The following is a 20886-nucleotide window of genomic DNA, read 5'->3' on the forward strand; positions in this document are numbered from 1 at the left end:
TATATACAATGTATACAATGTATACACATATATATACAATGTGCAGCAGTGAAATTGGTTTCACAAAAACTTGAACAAGTTCAAAAACACATTTTTACAACAAAACTATAACATATATTTCATTTTTCATAAAGTAGATAGAAAAACTGCGGAATTTTCTCACAGAAAGAAAATTGAAGTCAGTTCAGTTTTTAAGGCTGAAAACATTATACATGTACAATTAATGAAAGTTCAAGTGTTCAGAAATGGATACAAATCATTTGTTGAAAGGTATTTGATAAAATCAACAGAGTAACTTATAAATATACATACATGCAACTTACCCTAGGGACTATCAGAAATACTGTCAAAAGACATAAAATCCTGGCTGTTTACAACATTTAACAACAATCCTGTTGCTCTGGTCGTTAAACAGGAAGGAAGTGTGTACACAAGGAGCTCAGCAATGGAGTGAGGATGTGAATTTAATAATAGAAATTAATCGTACTCATCCACAGGGCAAAGACAGAGCTCTACAGTCTCGGTGTAGTTTCTCCTACACTGGTTTACATGTAGCAGCGAGCGGATAGGCACACCCTATGACAAAATCTCCACCACTCAGTCAGTCTCTACCGTTCAATAAATGGCATTAGTCATCTACAGGTTCACACACCTTTCTTTATATACCTAAACAACCAGTTACATGTATTGTTTGTCAAAACACAAACACATCGCAGCTAGACTGATTATAACAGATGCTCCTGATGAAGTCCAATATTTTGCTTGGTCTGAGTCTCCAGATTGTTTGCCCACAGCCAGACTTTCCTCTTTCCTGTTGAACTGTGGTTAGGAGACTAATCAAGATTGGTAAACTGATACTTTAATTACAATGGCTGTTAGACCAGTTTTTTTCTTGTCTCCTTCATCGATTGACCTCTGAAATAGATATCCTTTTATCACCTGCCATTGAATGTGCTGATTCACCAATGGTTGAACACTAATTAACAGATGCCAAAAATTATTGGCAGTTTAATGCTTCAAATTGATTTATTTCAATCTATATTGAAGATTTCTAGTTCTCAATTTTAATCAAATATTTCACTGAATTCTAAGCATTCTCATTTGATAGAACCTGTTTATCTTATGTGTTTTCAGCGTTCATCTAAATTAAATTCTCTCTCTCCTCTCTCTCTCTCTCAGTTGAAATAAACATTAATGTGACACATCCTGTTAATGAAATTTTATCTTTATTTAATATGTACTCTACATCATATATTTTCCTGTCCATTAAAACACATGATACTATGATAAGAGGCATTATTACATGTAAATCTGATCTACTTTTAAGGAAAAGTTACACATTATCAATTTGCCGATCCAACTACAATGCAGACAAAGGAAATCTGATCTATCATATCCAACAGTCATTTAAGACAGTGTATTGTCATTGGTATTGATATTATAAACTTGTAGCTAAAACAACTTGAATAAGCAAATCCTGTCATATGTATATAATCAAAAGTCTTTTCTTCCTGCATGCAAATTAGCAGTGCCCTTTATATATCCTATTGTAATATCATCCCATAACAATATCTATTGAAATTACCAGATCAATAAATCCTACTATATTAAAATCTTCCAGATATATTGCCAACATCAGCAATGTTCTACATAACCCCTACTGAAACTGAGATTCTACAAATACAGCAGAACTACCAATTAGACTCTTCAGAAAATCCTATTGATTTAACCCTGCTGTAGATTAAACTTGACAAATTCCCTAGTAACATTCAAATCCTTCTTAACAAACTCCTCCTTTTAAAGTAGCCAAAATCAACCATTTACAGCAAATCTTGCTAAAATTATCTTCATCAAATACTACAGTAACTGATATTTGCCTACTTCAGCAAATCCTATTGAATCAACTGAAATCTTACTGTAAAAATTCTAGGTTTTCAGTACATCACAAGTTATAGTGATTTGCTACTTGTACTGAATTAAGCCCCCTTAGCAACCTCTTCACAACTTAACCCCATTAGTAAATGTTCCTGAAACAACCCAACAACTGTCACCACCCCCCCCCCCCCTTTTTCCGAATATCCCACAGAAATATCCCCATTAAAGTAACAGAAAACCCACTTCAGCAAATTTTGCTGAAACCCCATCAACACCCACTATAAATATAGAGAAGAACATTTATCTCAATCTTAGATTTTTAAGTATATATTATAAATATAAATTTAACATCCTGTTATATGTCCACTTCTCATGATTTTTACATGGTTAAACAGAGGACACATCCTGTATTCTCTTCCTCTTGTACCTTTTCTTAATAAAAGCAGTTATGAGAGAGAGAGAGAGAGAGAGAGAGAGAGAGAAGGAGAGAGAGTGAGTATACACTAACATCTTAATGTTTGTAAAGAATTTCCATATCAACTCCCCCTGCCAGTAAATAAATTGTCAATTTCTAAAATATGCATTTTATACTCTTTAAAGGGCAGTATTTAAGGAATAAATATTGTACCTTTAGTTTTTCAAAGCAAGCTAATATGTTTATCAAAATTTTATCAAATGCTGTAAAATCAAATCATGCCTCAAATTTTTATTAACTGTTTACTAAAGCTGATATAACACTGTCGGAAGGAACATATATATTTATATCGTGCTTTAGAAAAATGTTACATTTTTCTCTGGTGAATCAGCTTTTTCTCTAAAAATTCCCTCACTTTTTAACATACAGCCTCCTTGTTTCTCACTTTATCTGCAGGCTTGCACTCCCAGACAGACTGTATAATAAGCTGTTAAGAAAACTCTCATTAATCCCCTTCAGATTCACCCTCCGTGATAAAACAAAGGCGAAAAGCTGTCATTCCATTATCTATAGAGATTTGACTCTTAAACAGAATTGTTGTCTAGATAACAGGACTCCAAAAAGCTCACAATGTGTTTTGATATTAAATCTCCCAGAAATTTAAGAATTTTTCACTTTTTTTCATTCAAATAATGGCCCCTGGTAGATGATTATTATAAATATACTTTGCAATAATTCTTCGTGATGTTGGTGTTGAATGCTCAAATTCTAAATAGAATTAGGCCCATAGGCTTTATTGCTTACATGAGATTAAGGCAAAATTAAGGCTTCTTCCCACACCAATGAACCCCTCGCGCTAACATCCGTGCCAACGAGAGATATTAATATAAGTTGTAGAACTTGCTTATCAATCGTTGTAAAATAAATGAAGTTCAGTTCAACAGTGACAGTTGAATCTCTTCTTCATGACATTGTGTATCTTTGTGAAGTTAAAATATTTAAACTAAGTTTTAAAAATGGATTTAAAAATAAGCTAAGTATTTCAATGCTCATTATCCATCAATATCTTTGAATAAAGTTTAATAGATTAAAATATCTGGAAAAGTTTATATCAAAATGAGCTAAATGCAAAGAGTGATAAATAAGACAGATAGAAAATGGATATTAATATGACAAACACTTTACCATTAAAGTGCATAGAGGTTTAAGAGAATCGATAAGGTTACTTAAAGTCAAAATAACAAATTGACAATTTTGCTCTATATTAACACTCATTCCTATACCAACATGTTTATTATCATGAAGTTGCAGTTTCTGAATTGACACAAAATCTGTTACCTTTATTGATAATATTCCTAGACATCAGGTAATTAAATGTTGGAATTCTTGGCCAGGAATCAATAACATCTACCTCTAGAATCTGAAGAAAAAAACCATTGGCTTTTTTGTAATAAGAAAAAAGTATTAAATATGACATATCAATTTTCTGCTATATAATTTTCATACTTTATCGTGGTATATGGCGAGAAGCATCTCATGTTGATCATGCTTGCCACAGGAATGTGTTTAGAGGACATGACCGACCTTTCTGTACTTAAAAGAAATGTAACTTGTATCTTTACGCTTTACTTTAAAGTAAAATAAATGATGAAAGATGGAGTGATTTTCCACATTTTTTGTTATTAACAAGTTAAAATCAGGAGAAATGATTGATCTGTTTATTTGAAACTAGTGCAATAAAAGATGTAGAAATAAACTCAAGGTGATTCAGAAAATAAGGCTTGAGAAATTTTGACACACCAATATGTAGCTTTGAATCAAGATGAATAAAAGCTGCTTCATCTTACTTGAGTGAACTACAAATAAAATCCGAAATTGTGAAGTTAAAGTAATTGCACTGATAGTTAAAGGTTAAAAGTGACAAAGTTTAATTGCTCTTACCAATATATAACTATGCTAAGATTCAATAAAAGTATTGTAAATTTTAAAAGATTATTTCTAACATATCTGAATCTTAGAAAGGCACCTTCCAGTCTCGAAGTCTTTATAGAGTACTGCACATCTTCTGGCCAAAAACAATCTCCTGATCAATGAAGAGCTGTATAATAGAACCAACACCATCCCACTATAAAAAGTAGGAGAAAATGGCAGTGGATGAGATAGGCATACACCTAACCTCCAAACCAAGGGTAGCAATGAGGTGGACACCAACTAGAAAGAGAAAGATAGGCAGACAAAAAGAGACCTGGAGGAGATCTGAGAAAGAAATGAAAGACAATTTGGTCTAGAAATGGACACAGGACAGACCAGTATTGAAGTCTCTTGTGATGGCCTGAAGTGTAACCAGTGCAAAAAGGACTAAGTAAAGAAGTAAAGTTTCTTTAAAACTGACCATACAGCATGGATGATGTGAGGACAAAAAAAGCTCAGCTACTGGGCTTATACAAGTATATTTCCAGTCTCTTTGCCTGTGATAACACTGCATATCAATTTTGTACTATATAACCCATAACTTCAAATGACACCAAATTGAGGTGCCAGTGGGGTTTGCTTATTTATATTTTAAAATTTAATTGTACGATGGCTTAAAATTATATAAATATAAGTAATAAGGAACCATTCTTTGAATACTATGAGGTGATAATTTCAGTTGGGGAATGATCAATTCTATCATGGGGAATGATCAATTCTATCATAAAGCCCTTTGGGCTTTATTGGATTTGATCATGCCCAGACCAAAATTATCACCTTATAATACTCAAAGAATGATTCTTTATTCCTTAAATCAAGCAAACTAATGAAATTCAAGACCCTTGGATAAGAGCACTATTCAACATTATATGTGAATCTAAATTTCTAAATAATGGTCACAATAAAACTTTGAAAAGTACTTACTTCTGTGGTTTTGTATCAATCACGCAAAAATAAAATCACAAGCACAAAACTAGCTTTCAATTTCTTATGGTTTAAAATGGCCAGAAAATGCAAGATTTAAAATCCATGAGGGGTCTTTTCACAATTTTGCTCTGATATTAGTTCAGAATCCTTGCATTTATAGGAATCTATGACAACACAAAAATACATTTACTTCAAACAAATATCATCATTCTAAGTCTTTGATCAAATCAAAGGGCATTATGTTTCCATTCCCTTATGAGGAATATACATGTCAAATCACTTCACCATTTCATTTTACCATAGATTCATATCTCTAGAGGCCTCACATTATTATTTAGTCTACCTGATCTTGCAATCATTATGTTAAAATTAGTTATGTATTTTTACACCACCCCCTCCTCCTCATTCACCAGTAGGCAATAGAATGACTTTTATCAATGATTATATACAGACAAATTAGAAGACTGTAAGATTAATTGAAATCACTTCTTCACATCATATAGTAAGGTTGTAAGAAAATAGTTTGATGTCGCCTAATCAAAATAAGCAGCTGAGCTTTTCATCGTATAGAAATGCAAACATTCAAGTAATGGTCACAGCATATGTATTTGTTGGTGATGAATCTACAGGTCATTCATTCACAAATGAATTTCTGTCAACTCTCTCAAAGAAGCAACCATAATTTTCCTGTTTTTAGATGTTTGGGTGCAACTTGTGTTTAACAGATTCCATCATTCCACAGATAAAATAATTGCTTAAGGCTCAAATAGTAACAAAATTCAAGAATATTTTTACTTCTTACAGTTGTATTAAAACTAAGGCTAACCCATTAATTTCTTACATACTACATAAACTCTAATTGTGACATACTTCCTATGGAAATAAACAATAAAATCAAGTATAATTTTATATTAAATTCTTTCTTTTCCAAAATTGATACTGTAGATTCCTTATTTAACACCAGTACTGAATTCTGCGATTGAACCATTCTCTGCCGAATTGCAAGAATATATCACAAACAACAAATTTTTATCAGTTTCATTCAGTTTACATCTGTCCAAAAAATAAAAGCGAGATTATAAAACCTGCAAGATAAGTTTCTTGCGATTTCAAGCGGATATGAATTACTTGCATCAAATTAGGAATCTACAGTACTACCAACATAGCCAATTGGGTTAGATCGTTAACTACAAATCTGTATGTCATGGGATCCCACCGGGGCTTTTATGATTTTTACCTTTCCATAATTTTTTTAAATATATCTTTTGGTCAAATATTGTAAAATATGAAAAATCTAAACCGGTGAAAGTATTTAGATTATAATACACCTTTAATTACAGTAAAACACACTTATAACAAAGTGCCAGGGACTGGCGGTTTTACTTTGTTACAAACGTTATTCGGTATATCTGTCAAGTTTACAACATGAAATTAAGTCACATGGAATGAAAATCACTTCTCTGTACACATCAATTCATTATAAGCGTGCTCGCTTTAACCGTGTTTTACTGTTTCCACCTTAATATGGACAGGCATCCCATACCACCTAAAGAGATGCTCAAGTCATATATAAACCCACATCTTAAAAATATGAAATGCTGCTACATCTTTAATATATGTATAAAATAGTTTCTTCAAGTGTATCTACACATATCATAAATACATGTTCAATGGATATTGTCCATTAAGTGCCAGTCAAATCATAAACCGTATTATTATTGTCTTTCACAAATAATCCTAAAAAACTTTACAGAAAATCATGTTCAGTATTTTATTTCATAAAATGAGATGCTCCTCAGAGCCCTGCATACATCCATTCTATATTTCTTTTACCACACATAATACAGTTAGGTTAGTACATGTATAAGACATCTACAGCTGCCATATTAGGACTGCATAGTAATGATCAACTATAAAAATGTGCACAGACAATGTACAATGTAGCATTGAACTTGCACTTAATTTGGATACTTAACAGAAAAGAATTAATAAAAATAATTTGATGGCTTCTATTCCTTAATTAAATCATCAACTAACAAATCAAAATTGTATTTCATACATACAAATAAACATACATATAAGCCTACACGTGAGTACAAAGGAAGATCCGAATATCAAATATTGTAGAAAAGTCTTTATATTTACATGCTAGTGACCACATCAGGAATGTAACTATAAAGCAGAATTCAAATAAATATATATGGTATCCCAATTTATCTATTTTGTAATTAAATTATTGTTTACATATCTATCAAATGTTATACAGATTATATTCCTTCAAAGCCCACCTACAGTATGTGCAGTTACCTGCCCCCTAAACAATGTACAAGTGCAGAAAATACACTGCTAACAATTAATTCCATGCAAAAAAAATTAATTCCCATAGATAAAATATCTGATAATAATGAACTTCCTAGATTATGAATATACAGCATTACAATGAAGGATGGGCATCATTTCCTTTTTTCAAAGTCAAAATCAATATCTCATAGAGACATTTCTATATCTAAGCCCTATAATCTAAAACTTGTGAATTAATTCATATTCCTACAATAGAAATTGAGGTAGGACTTTTGATTTATACTGATCATTGGACTGCTTCCATTTGGTTTGCTATGTTATCCAGTGGTTTTGATGTAGTGGTTACAGATTCATCCAGCACTGGGTTCAGAGGTACGCTAGCACTGATGAGATCATGGAAGAAAGCTCCATCATTATCCCCACCCCCAAAGATCAGCACCTCATCCTGCTCCTGGTTCTCGTGGTAGTACGGTAGGGACAGGGACTGGTGCCCACAGCGGGGGATAGGTGTGGGGTCAAGACGGATCTTCATCCAACTCAAAGTACCTGTCAACGTGAAAGGAATCCCATTATCTACCAGAGATTATTTAGGGATTACTTTTTAATAATATCTCTGCATTATTTTTGGATAAACCAAATCAAACTGAGTAAAAAAATATTCTTAGCAGAGAAAGTCTCTTGAAATTTTTACAATATATACAGCAACACAAAAGGCGACTGGAACTGGGGTTTGTACTCCAATGTTTTAGGTATAAATATAGACAAAGGAAAATTCTCAATGTCCCTCATATGCTTAAAATAATGTGAAGAGCAGGAGTATGCAGCAAAGTTTATTATAGCAGCAGCTGACTAACTTATTTTTCTTCTTAATCAGGTCAAAAAGTAAGCAAATAATTCCTGTGGTATATAATATGCAAGGTATGCATTGAAATTGTTGTACCAAACGATGTTCACTAGAGGCTATGTGAAAATTTCCTTTTTTCACACACAGCTTGTTACTAAATCAACAAAGCATTTTTCATATACATATATCTCATAAACCAGGATTTAAAATTGCAAACGTCATTTATTAATATGCATTACTAAAATTCTTACATAAAGGTTTTTCTTAATAAAGAATGATAACTCTCATATTGCTCATGAAATTACTACATCATATTTTTTTTGGTTCATGCTCCCTCAGAAACCATTCAAAAATTAAACATTGATTACCCAAGTTGAAGATATGTGTATCCTCTAGAGCAAGATCTCCATCATACCCGCCATGGATCAGGATACGGTTATTGGCTAGAGCACATGAAGCATGCCAGCTGAAACCAAAAGAATTTTCAAAATCATATTTTGGCCATGTCTTTAAATGTATTCATCTAAACACAAAGCAACTTAGGCGAGAGAAATTTAATTTTTAGTTTTACGGATTTTGTTGTAAAAAATTTGGGTCGGAGGAGGGAAAATAAAAAAAAAAAAAACTGGGGGCAAACTTTTATTAATCAAAATTGCATATTATTTGCTTGAACTTATAATATTAAGTTTAATTTGTCCACTATCCATTGTGTACTTTGTGTTTGTTTCAAGATCATTGGTATTAACCTTACTAAACTTGTTCAGGATGACATATTTTCTTTGCTTTTCATAACAAGAGGCCCAGGGGCCACATCGCTCACCTGAGCAAAAATTGCCTTAATTCTGATCAAATTAGCATTACAGTATCAAAATATCTTGACAACTGAGTACAGTAGATCTTGCTAAAAAAAATTGAAAATCTGCCAATTTTTATCAACCTCTTATTTTTTGGTAAATACCAAGCCCCTTTTGTTGTTGTACCTGTAAGAAAATTTGTCTCTATTCCTATATACCCCCCCCTCCCCCCATTTCATGGCCCCATTTTTCTCTAGGGAATCATGGTTTCATCAGACTTAAATCTGCATAACCTTTGCTTTCACACTAAGTACTGAGTTTTGAACCGAACACTTTCCCAGAATAGTTTTAAAGATTTTCTCTTCATATTCCTATGTAAAAATTCAAACCGCCATCACGGTCCCGCCCTACCACTAGGGACTGTGATTTTGCAAACTTGAATTTACACTACCCGAGGATGCCTCTACACAAGTTTAAACCCTTTCTGGTCAAAAATTCTTTAAAAAGAAGATTTTTAAAGATTTTCTCTATATATTCCTAAGTAAAAATTCATCCCCCATTGTGGCCTCACCCTACCCCTGGACTATTATTTAAACAAACTTGAATCTATACGATCCGGGGATGCTTCCACTCAAATTTGGGCTTTCCTGGCCTAATAATTTTGAGAAGAAGACTTTTAAAGATTTTCTCTATCTATAAAAATTCATCCCCCATTGTGACCCCGCCCTACCCCCAGGGACCATGATTTGAACAAACTTGAATCTACACTTCCTAAGGATGGTTACATGCCAATTTGAGATTTCTTGGCCAAATATTTTTGAGAAGAAGATTTTTAAAAGATTTTCTCAATATATTCCTATGTAAAACTTGATCTCCCAATTGTGGCCCCACCCTACCCCCGGGGATCATGATTTGAACAAACTTGAATCTACACTACCTGAGGATGCTTTCATTTCAATTTGAGCTTTTCTGGCCTAATAGTTTTTGAGAAGATTTTTAAAGATTTTCTCTATATATTCTTATGTAAAACATGATCCCCCTATTGTGGCCCCACCCTACCCCCGGGAACCATGATTTGAACAAACTTGAATCTACACTATCTGAGGATGCTTCCACTCAAATTTGAGCTTTCCTGGCCTAATAGTTTTTGAGAAGACTTTGGCTCAGGTGAGCTAAAAATGGTTAAGTTTACAATGCAATAAGTTGTTAAAGTTGGTTTCTGGAAGAAGAGACTTTGAAAATTTTCTTAATAAATATTGAATTTTTTTTTAGTTTTTTAATCTTTAGTTTTTAAGATCTGTGTACAAACATAGAATTGTGAGCAAATCTCAGTATCTTGCTTATAATTCGAAGCTTAACACTCAAATATGGTTAGTAAATAGAAATTGTAAACAATTATATAAAACACAAGAAACATGCACTATAACAAATAAAGAACACAATTTATTTTTTCGAAATGAATCATATATATACATGTACATGTATATACCTACATATTTCCGACAGCGATATCAAACTCTATTTAAACTGAATAAACTCGAGAAAATGCCGAGCATCTCAACAAAACCTATTGCATTAATATACCATTACGCAAAATATAATGCCGAATTACCGATAGAATGAATTGTATTTCAGAACTTTTTTGATACATCAGATTTTGCTTAATTTGCGCAGGTAAACAGTTAACTGTTTGATTTACCGAAGTCTCTGTTTGATTTGATACGTAAAAATCACGAAATACAGACGATAGTTCCCAGGTTACAAAGCATAAATAATGAAAACGAAACGAAAATCAGAACAAGCTAACACCAACGTCATGTGTGAAAACTGTCAACGCATTGAAATATTTAGCCTCAATTTACTTCACAAAATCGGCACAAATACATTTTGCATGTTTCAAAACTCTCCCTTCATTCGCGAACTGTTGCACAACAAGCAAATTCATCATAGTCAGATCGACCCTTTTTCGTATAATGTCATGGCTGCTTTAAACAAAGAACCTCGTTTTAGATGTATGGAATACGAGTCTTGGTAAAATGAGTACGCAAACCTGGGCCGTGGCAAAATAAAAGCCGGGGCAGATCGGCAATCGTCAATTCCAAATACGCATTATTTTGCAGCAATATTTACAGCAAATACAAATATACTGCTCCATCAAATATCCTGAAATTTTAATGAGATTGGCAGATTAATAACTGCCAATCTTTTGTTTTGCCCAGGCCAAGTCTTGTCTACCCATTTTACCGAATGCCGAATCCGAAGCTATTAAACTGATTGAAACACGCCTTTCCTTTATTATTATTTTCGTAATAACTCAGATTTGAAACATAATTAGACCTTAATTTTTGCAATTTATATTTTCCTTCCCATAAGGATAATTTATGCTAAACAACGTTGAATTGGAATCAGTAGTTCTTGAGAAGAAGATTTTTTAAAATGCACCCCCCTTTTTTTACAGTTTCAAGGTTTTCTCCGCTTTGAATACAGATCTGACTTTTATTTCTGCAATTTATATTCGCCCTCCCATAAGGATGCTTTGTGCCAAATTTGGTTGAAATTGGATAAGCGGTTTTAGAGAAGAAGTTCAAAATGTAAAAAGTTTACAGACGGACAGACGGACGGACGGACGGACGGACGACGGACAAAAAGTGATCAGAATAGCTCACTTGAGCTTTCAGCTCAGGTGAGCTAAAAACTTTTAAGCCAAACCATGCATGGCTGACCTCCATCTTAAATACTCCATGTTATAGAGACGCTTACACTTGATTTTAAAAGCTCCCTTTGTCAAACGTTTTGCAGATTTCAAATAAAATAAAGTAATTTTAAAACCAAGATCGGTCAAACTTGAAAATTCCGGAAAAATTTCCGAAGATACGAAATTTTTTTCATTATTTTTTTTTTTACAAAATCGGAAAAATTGGGTCGGCGGATCCGTAAAACTAAAAATTAAATTTCTCTCGCCTTAAGTGTAAAAAAAAATTTTCTACATATTAATTAACAAGCATTTTATTTTGACATTCATTTTTTTTTTCATTGTAAATAGTAAAGGATCTGAATGGTAAAATTCTGACCTTCTTGGAAGAGGTGGAGTGCCCAGAACTTTGGGTTTAGACCACTCAACAAAGCCTGAAAACACAATCAAATACAGAAATAAAAACATAAATAATGTAATTTTCTGAAAAAATTTTTGTTGACATAGAATTCAATGTGATAATTTGCAACAGGGAAAACATATCTGGTTTTCTGAGGGCATTTTTACAGCTATGATCATTTTTTAAGATTTTCCTGTTGACAGAACCAAGCAAAAGCAAGTAATTACCCACAGAAAAAATCTTGCAAAATTGAACTGTGTTGAAGACCTTTACAACATATGTAATAGATTGTGTGCACATGTAAAATGCAGCTGTCACCAACTGATATCAATAAAATCCAAGTTTTGATTAATTTTTTTCCTAAGATCAAATACACCAACAACACTTACTCATGTCTAAGATGTGAAGATCATTGTAACAGATAGGAGCATCCCAGCCTCCAAATATGACAAGCTGATCATTTAACATTGTAGCAGAGTGCCTGTAAAAGAAAGAGACCATGATAATGAAAATATATTTTCCTATCAACTTTTCTATCCCCCAAATGCTAACTTCTGAAACTTTCTACAATAGTCCTGGCTCCTACATTGTACTTAAGGTGGCTCGACACACCAATGCATTATTTGATGGATAGATGAAGAATTCTCTTTTAGAAATGTTATTAAAAAATGACACCTATATCGGCCTCTGATTATTTTATATGAATTTTTTTGTATTTTTTTTTATAGAAACCGGAAACATCGTTTTAGCTGCGAACAAGATATATTAGAGCTAAAAATTTGTTATTAATTAATGCAGAATACAATTATCTATAAATACCTATCAATAAAGGCCAGATAAACTTTGAAATATTTTTGTAAAAAAAATATCTATGAAAATGAAAAAAAAGGATTGTAGATATTTTTTAAATCTATGGATAAAAACTGCAGATAAATTGTTACTCGCATTTAACAATTGCTGTACAATCATATTTCAACAAGAAATTGAAACCAAAATGTGAAATTAAAGTATAAATGGAAAATTTTAAAATCGAACCGATCCCGATTGTAATTAAACTGATCCCGAACGAAATCACATAAAGTTAGAATGAATCAGAATTTTGCAAAAATTTCAGGTTGTTTAGCTGTAAAATGATTTCGTCATTTACTAACTTTATAATTTATATCAATTACTTAGAAAAAAACTGCAGTTTATTTGTAAAATTTCAATTTTAAAATAATTCTGATCGGGATCGGTTTTTTTAAATCGGGATCGGTTCAAATTTGATAAATAGCAGTTTTTCCAAAATTTCGCATTTTCATTTCAATTTCTTTGTAAAATATCATTGTTTAGTAAATAGTTTATGTGACTATATGTTATTTTTAAAATTTTATCCATAGATTAAAAAGATATTAAAGAATTACAATTTTGATTTTCAGAAATATTTTTTTAATTAAAAAATTAAACACTTGACCAAACGATCTTTTGCATGAATTTATTTATAATTATATTACACATTAATTGACAACAACTTTTAAGCTCTAATATATTCTGTTTGTCTGCAAAACAGTTTTTCCTATTTCACTGAAAAAATACAAAAAAATTCGTATAAAATAACTGAAAGCCGATATTGATCTCTGTTTTGTGGAATCATGTTTCAAAAAAGATTCTCTATCGATCCATAAAATAAAATTTTGGTGTGTCGAGGAACCTTAAACAAATCTTCTTTTAAATTTTGCATGCTTTTGAGTTTTTCTTTTTACATGTTTTAATAATTCAAGAGATTACAAAATTTTACGACCTACCCTGATCTACACAATGGCTTCTCCCCATTGACAATGGGCTGGTACCAGTTCTCTGACACAGGGGAAAAGATGTGTATCTCATTGCTACAGCCATCTGGCTGGGGGTCAGGGCGAGGGTAGACACCTCCAAAAATCCACAGCTCATTTCTGTACAGTGTGGCACTGTGGTAAGCTCTAGTCGGGGCTTTTCCTGCTACCTGTAAAAAATCACAGGAAGGTGACTCAGATCTGTTTAATATCAGAAATTTGGGTTATCAAAAAGCATATTTAAGAAAATTTGGAGTTTGCAATGAATTCGCTTCCAATTTCAAGGGTGTGAAATGTTTATTTACTGTTTATTTAAGATTGAAAACTAATGTATTTTTAAAAATCTATATTAGAATTACACTGTTATCAAAATTATGCATTAATATTATGTTAATAAAAAGAAAAAGCAATATTTTTCATATACCAACATTTTCTGACTACAACTGCAAAATACTAGTATTCTAGTACCCCATGTGAAGTCTTTTATACCTTTAGTAAAGTCCACTTCCATTCCTCTAGATCAAGCATGTGAACATCATGGAACCACCTCTGGTTTTTGGAGCCACCATACACATAGATACAGCGAAGTTTGGGGTCATAGGTGGCAGTGTGTCCCATTCTGTACTCGGGTTTCTGGGACTCGGTGAACACCTCTGGACAGGTCCACTTTCTAGTAACTGAGAAATACAAATCAGATTTTGCATATATGTACTTCATCACAATATAATTTTACAACACCATCAACCAATAAATCTTTTTTGAATTACAATTTCCATCACAATCGACTTCAAAATATGAAGCAAGACTTGCTATTAGAATACTAACACTACCATGGAGAGTTTGGACACCCCCCTCCCCCTTCTAAAAAGAAGAGGAAGCACAAAAAAGACTTACACCAAATATTAAATAAGAGCAATATATTTAGATTCTGGACTGGATTCCATTTTAACTGACCTGTATCTAAGCACCACACTGAGTCCTTGCTGAGCTGTTGTCTTTCACCTTGTCCCCCAATAACTACAGCAGTGTTGCTGTCAGTCAAACACATTGTGTGTCCCCAGCGACTGGTGGGATGGGGTGCTGAAAACAGTGAAACATAAATATACAGCAAATCTTGGTAATGAACTTTAAAACATTGTTTAAATAAAAAAAATACTGTAACCATTAGATGAATCATTTTTGTGTTATATGATTTTTCAATGAAAGAGATTGTTGAATTTCATCATGTAATGTAACACTGCAATACAATTGCAGAAATTGGGAAAAGCTAATAACCATTTCACAATCCCCATAGCACATGTATCCTCAAATCATTCCATATCATGTACATACATTATCACATGTATCTTAAAATCATTCCATATCATGTTCATACATTAGCACATGTATCCTAAAATCATTCCATATCATGTACATGCATTAGCACATGTATCCAAAAATCATTCCATATCATGTACATACATTAGCACATGTATCTTAAAATCATTCTATATCATGTTCATACATTAGCATATTTATCCTAAAATTATTCCATATCATGACACCCACCTCTACTAGTCAGGTCTTTACAAATGGCAACTTTTGGTTTCCCACCCTCGACCATTTTAGTGAATTTATTGGAGCTAGGTGAAATGTTTATGTCTCCCTCGGTGCCAATGTTTTCTTTGTCTGTTGTCGTATCAGTGTTAAGAGCTTTTGCTTTGCCTGTTCTGGATCGTTTAGGTGTGGGCCCTGTTGGAGTTTTCTCCCCTTTACCCAGGCTTTGTCTGCGCTTCTGCTTAACTGGCTTTGATGCATCTTTGTTCTTTCCTCTTTTTGATACCTGATGAGTGAAAATCGAAAATCAAAAATACTGGAGAAGGAAGAGCAAAGAAATCTAAATTGAAGTCAAAATGAAGGAAACACAAAGTTAATTAATTTGGTTGTAGATTTCTCTAGATTATAATACACCATATTGCAATCCCTGTAAATTCAATTCACAGTGAAAGTTTTTCATGATAAAATACTGCTTCATTAGCTCAATGATGCTTGACTCACATGATATTCATATCTAGATATATCTTACCATTTCATTTCTATGATAAATATCTTCAGTATAAATGATATAAGAAAAGAATAATGTACATATGGTGGTCTTTTTGTCTTAAATTGACTTGTGAATTTGACCTAGTCTGATACATTCAATTTGTTAATCGCAAACATTTTGGTGGTTTACATGCTGTGTGAGGTAAATTTTAGGTTGATCTATCCACTAGTCCACGTAAGTGAACATCAACAATTGCTGTATACAAATAAATATTTTTCACACAGTTAAAACCTAAATAAATAGCCATGATATCGTAACATTCGTCGAAGAAAAAAAGTAAGATTTATCATTTTTACTCATGTGGATACTGTACGCAAACATTTATTCACAAGTCAACTCTATTTCGCAATTAACTGGGGATAAACTGGTTTGCAAAGACTTATTTTCCCAACAGCCTTACTAAACGTGTGTTATGAAAAAACATACAATGGTGAATTTGCAATAAAAAAAACATTCAAAAAGACTAGGCTCTAGCGAAAGGTTTTCATATGTGAATGAAAGTTGATTTACAGTTTATTCAATAGATACCTTTGGCGTGGATTCATTGATTTCTTTGTCTGACAAATTCCCCTTTATTATTTTTGTAAAGTCTGTTTCTGTGGCACTCTGAGTAGGATCACTGGTGATGAACTCTATACACAGCTTTGCCATGCCTTGCTCTGCATCTGAGGTCATGATGCTGGGGATATTCCCAAGATTCTTCTCCCAACAAAGGGCCCTTCAGATAACATCATAAAATACTAATTTGATCCAAAACAGATATGTTCATGTCAAAATAAATTGGATTAAATCTCGACAGTATACCTTCTTTTTGTTCAGAAGAGTTTGTAGACTTTTTTTTGTTAATTTTTGTACCACATTAACCACAATATTATACTTTTGTATACACTAACAGTGAATTTATTGTAGTATATCCAGCAAATATGGCGGATTTTAAAGGGAGTGCACACCCGTTGCAGGCCCTCTCCTAAAATTGTCAGAATAAAGTTAAAGGCAGCCACGAAATCCTCTGCCTACAACTAGCACCCCCTCTAACTCCAAATCCTGTATATGCCCCTGATATCATTACAGGTAACATGCAAATGATTTCAATATGCAGAAAAACATTTACTGATTTGAATGCAAATGACTTCTGTTTGATAGATAGAATAGGTATACCAAACAGGTAATTTGACCATCGGGTGGGTGGGCGAGGGTGGTGGTCAGGCAGTGCCCAACCATTGATTCTCTGTGACAGGGTTTTGCCTTTGCAACAAGATAAGAGATAAAACGACGGACCAGACCACGATTTACACCTGGGCCCCCTAAATCTTTGGTCAGTTGCTCTAACCACTGAGCTATCTGGTGCCGGTATTTGAGCCAGTCTGACTGTCAAAACTTTAACAAAGAATAGCTTTAAATGAGTATACAAATGACAATAAAAATTTACTCATATTTTATCAATCACAGTTTTTACCTTGTTTGTTCTGTAAGCATTCCCAGACGAAGGTTTTCATCTTTGTAAGTCAGGGCAATCTCCACCTCTAGTTCTCCAACCTGACTTGGCCAAATTCCGAGTCCAAATATAATCAACTGATCTGGAAGAGGCGTAGGAATGTATTGGGTGTATATCCCTTTGTCTCTCCTGTTGATCAGAATGCGTCATAATAAATCAACGATCTTTCAGAAGTGATAAAAAATTTGGTAAAATAAGCATGATACCAGGGACGTGTATATGCTTTAGTATATGTGTCCATGATGATAATGATAGATATATATTCTATGTCGGCCATTTATTAGGTAAATCAAGGTCCTAAACCCAGTAGTTACTTGATACATCTATCATCAAACTATTTTTTGTTATTTACAAAACAGCCCTGCAAAAGTTGAACAGGAAGAAAATATATTTGATCAAACTTTACTTATAAAAGGTTTAAGTCACTCACTTCATTAACTCCTTTGGTGGATCGTCCACGTTTGAAATGCAAAATAAGTTGAAATCGTCCATTCTGGACTGTTTCCTCCAGGTTGTAAATGGCGCTAAAAGTTGGCGCAATTCACAGTTCGGGTTGAAAAAGAAAACTTTATTCGGATATAATTGGAATTTTTTTTATGTTAGTGCCTAAATTGCAATGTAATAAATATTTTTCAAATTATATATCAATTATGCGTGTTTTTTCTTGTTTTATTAACTTGTAAGTTGACAGTTTCGTGACCCATTTATGGTGGATGTGTTATCAACAGTTACATGACCCTGGCCTGATTAATTTGTCACAGGCATTCGCGGATCCAGAAATTATTTTTTTTCAAAGGGGAGGTCCAAATTAAGTTAATTTAACTTATATTAATTCATTGATTTGTTGAAAGAAAGATATATAAAAAATTAAAATGTTCCCTTCGATCAGTAATAAAATTATTTGTTTATTTCTATAATTTACAAAAAAAAAAAGCTTAAAAAGTCGTATCTAACACCAGAGACATAAATAATTTATGTCTCTGCTAACACTTAAGTTTCTTGATTTTACATACATTGAATTAACATGGAGTTGCCCCCCCCCCCCCCCCCCCCCCCCCCACTTTTATGGGACCATGTAAGAAAAATTATATTGAAAAATAAAATCATATTGAAAATTAAAATTGAATATTAGTTAATTAAAGTTAAAGGTATAGGATTTCATAAAGAAAAGTGACCTTTTTTCTTTTTCTCTTTTTTTTTGTCAAGATTTTTTGAATGAGTCTGCCCCCCCCCCCCCTCCCTCCCAGGATGCTACTTGCCTTTCATTTCTATGTGCATTTCTTTTCTTTTCTTTCTTTTTTTTTCTTTTTCTACAAAAGCAGAGCACTACCAATATATGTACAAAAATTCTCGGCTTCTATTTCAATATTATTAATACAAGGTCTTTATGCAAATTTTGTATATCATGCAATGTTCAAAGCGTAACGTTCAATGATATGTCGCCAATCTAGACTAGAAGTGTTCTGCTTCAGTCTTTTATCTGAGAAATGCAAGTAAAATTGCTTTTAATCAACTACCGTGTAATAAAAATCTCATGATAAAAAAACTGAATTTTCCAATTTTAAAGTTGGAATCTCCAACTTTAATCTTGGAATTTAAAACATTAATTACCATCTTTAATCTTGGATTTTCCAACTATAAAGTTGGATTTTGTTAACGTCATGTAGATACAAATTACAAGGCTTGGTTTTGACCTTAATTGTCTTAGTGTTCTTCTTTCTAATCATACATTAAATTAACGACACCCTCTTGTTTTACATATTAAGATAAATAATTCAAAATAATTTCGATATTTGATATCTCATACTGAATGCATTTTAAAAAACGTTTTAATCTTATATATTTATATGAAAACTTCTAGTTCAGACATATTCATTAACCCAATAGAAAGGAGATGGATAAGTTGACACAGATGCCAAGAAGAGAAGATCAAGGCTGGTGTCAAGAAAGCCTTAGGAAGATAGAGACATTGGAGGCAAGGCAGAGGTGGTAAGTTCTTGTTAGAGCCTTTTAGATCTATGTATGTAAAATTACAAACTCTCGCAAGAAATTATCTCCGTGAATAGAAATTTATTTCTATGCCAATAAAGTGCCCGAGGTTGCATGTGTGTAAATTCTTATAAAGGCCTTTTTCTAACTGGTACAGGCATTGAGGTGCAGGAACAAAATTTCAACTTTAACACAATTCCTTAATTGACATTAAAAAATTAGGGAACTGTTTTAATTTCATGTATATATTTTGGAGAATAGATGCATTGACATTTTCTTTGTAGTTGATGAAAGCATGTTGGAGAAATAATGAAGAATCAATTATGAAGGGTCAGAACAAAAATGACAAAATTAGTCATGTTGTGACCTGGAACCACTCAAGAGGAACCATTGTTTCTGCATCATTGACCATCGTCATTTCTGAAATATCATATCATTCAAATTCTGTAACTTTAATTGAACTAAAGAGTTAAGAACCTATTTTTTTGTTTGACTTTATTTCTATATTCTCTTATTCTATGTAACTTAATTCCCTTTGTTAGGTTTTAGATCTCAAGATATTTAATTCAATTTTGATTATACATATACCACATGGTATAATCCATGTACATTGCAAATGCAATGGTTGTTGATTCTTGCATGCTAATTTAAGTCTCAATTTTATTTTTTGCCTTGTGAATTTTGGCTTTGAACAAGAATCTCCTTTTTTGAAAACTTTTTAGCACTTTTATCATCATGGGGAAATGTTAGTATGATGAAAGTGCATGTACATGTATCACTACATAATTTGCTTGTAATGAAATAAATAACTTTACACGATAAATTTGTATGTATAACCATTTAGTGTCTGTGTTAAATTAAAATAATACTTTTGCATCAAATCTTAGTAACCAAAATTTTAATGATGGCGTAATCACTTATAATTTTACTTTGCCTATATTGCTTATTTTACAATGTCATAGTCAAATTCCTGATAATTATATCGTTTGTAAGTTTTATAATTCAGAGATATACGAAACATATGAGCACATGCACATTTTAGCTCACTGTGACGAAGCCTGGGGGAGCTTGTGCTATACCTCTGGCGTCGGTGTTTGGTCCTGGTTAAAGGTATATAGGTGCAGGTAATATATTTAAGTTATTACATGTTCTATCTTTACCAAACTTGCATGGACGATGCATCTGCACTTATGCACTTGAAAGACTTGGATGCTGAATCTTGGCCATGAATTTCAGATGCTGGAGGAGAGTTAGGTTTTTGGAGCTGTTTAAAGTTTTTTGAGCAG

At 32.7% G+C, this 20886-nt stretch overlaps 2 protein-coding genes and 1 long non-coding RNA gene across 5 annotated transcripts in view; 1 reads left to right on the forward strand and 2 right to left on the reverse strand.

The window, feature by feature from the left end:
- Positions 1 to 481, reverse strand: part of LOC105337611 (neurofilament heavy polypeptide) — an 18687-nt gene extending 18206 nt beyond the window's left edge. For all 3 annotated transcript variants that reach the window (XM_011442423.4, XM_066088083.1, XM_011442422.4), the window contains exon 1: positions 324 to 481. The gene's annotated coding sequence lies outside the window, so the exon portion shown is untranslated. The remainder of the gene's footprint in view (positions 1 to 323) is intronic.
- LOC109619910 (uncharacterized) overlaps positions 1 to 20472 on the forward strand; it is a 24029-nt gene extending 3557 nt beyond the window's left edge. The window contains exons 2-3 of the long non-coding RNA XR_002200594.3: positions 19473 to 19600; positions 19885 to 20472. This is a non-coding gene — a long non-coding RNA (uncharacterized lncRNA). The remainder of the gene's footprint in view (positions 1 to 19472; positions 19601 to 19884) is intronic.
- LOC105337613 (kelch domain-containing protein 2) lies at positions 6946 to 18187 on the reverse strand. The gene is made up of 11 exons (XM_011442427.4): positions 18042 to 18187; positions 17573 to 17740; positions 16645 to 16834; positions 15579 to 15852; positions 14985 to 15110; positions 14520 to 14707; positions 14004 to 14200; positions 12609 to 12700; positions 12199 to 12253; positions 8702 to 8799; positions 6946 to 8035 (listed from the first exon to the last, which is right to left on the reverse strand). The coding sequence occupies exons 1-11, from the start codon at positions 18101 to 18103 to the stop codon at positions 7776 to 7778; spliced, it is 1710 nt and encodes a 569-aa protein (XP_011440729.2). The 5' UTR covers positions 18104 to 18187; the 3' UTR covers positions 6946 to 7775.
- Positions 20473 to 20886: the final 414 nt, after the last annotated feature.

Source organism: Magallana gigas, chromosome 6 (assembly GCF_963853765.1).
Source record: "Magallana gigas chromosome 6, xbMagGiga1.1, whole genome shotgun sequence".
Classification (NCBI taxonomy): Eukaryota; Metazoa; Mollusca; class Bivalvia; order Ostreida; family Ostreidae; genus Magallana; species Magallana gigas.

Bases quoted from the DNA above. Each gene is read 5' to 3' on its own strand.
- LOC105337613 (XM_011442427.4), bottom strand. From the start codon at position 18,103: ATGGACGATTTCAACTTATTTTGCATTTCAAACGTGGACGATCCACCA. The intron at 14,201-14,519 runs GTATAAAAGACT...GATTTTTTACAG, and splicing joins GGAAGTGGACTTTACTAAAG to GTAGCAGGAAAAGCCCCGAC. The intron at 8,036-8,701 runs GTAATCAATGTT...TCACGTTGACAG, and splicing joins TACACATATCTTCAACTTGG to GTACTTTGAGTTGGATGAAG.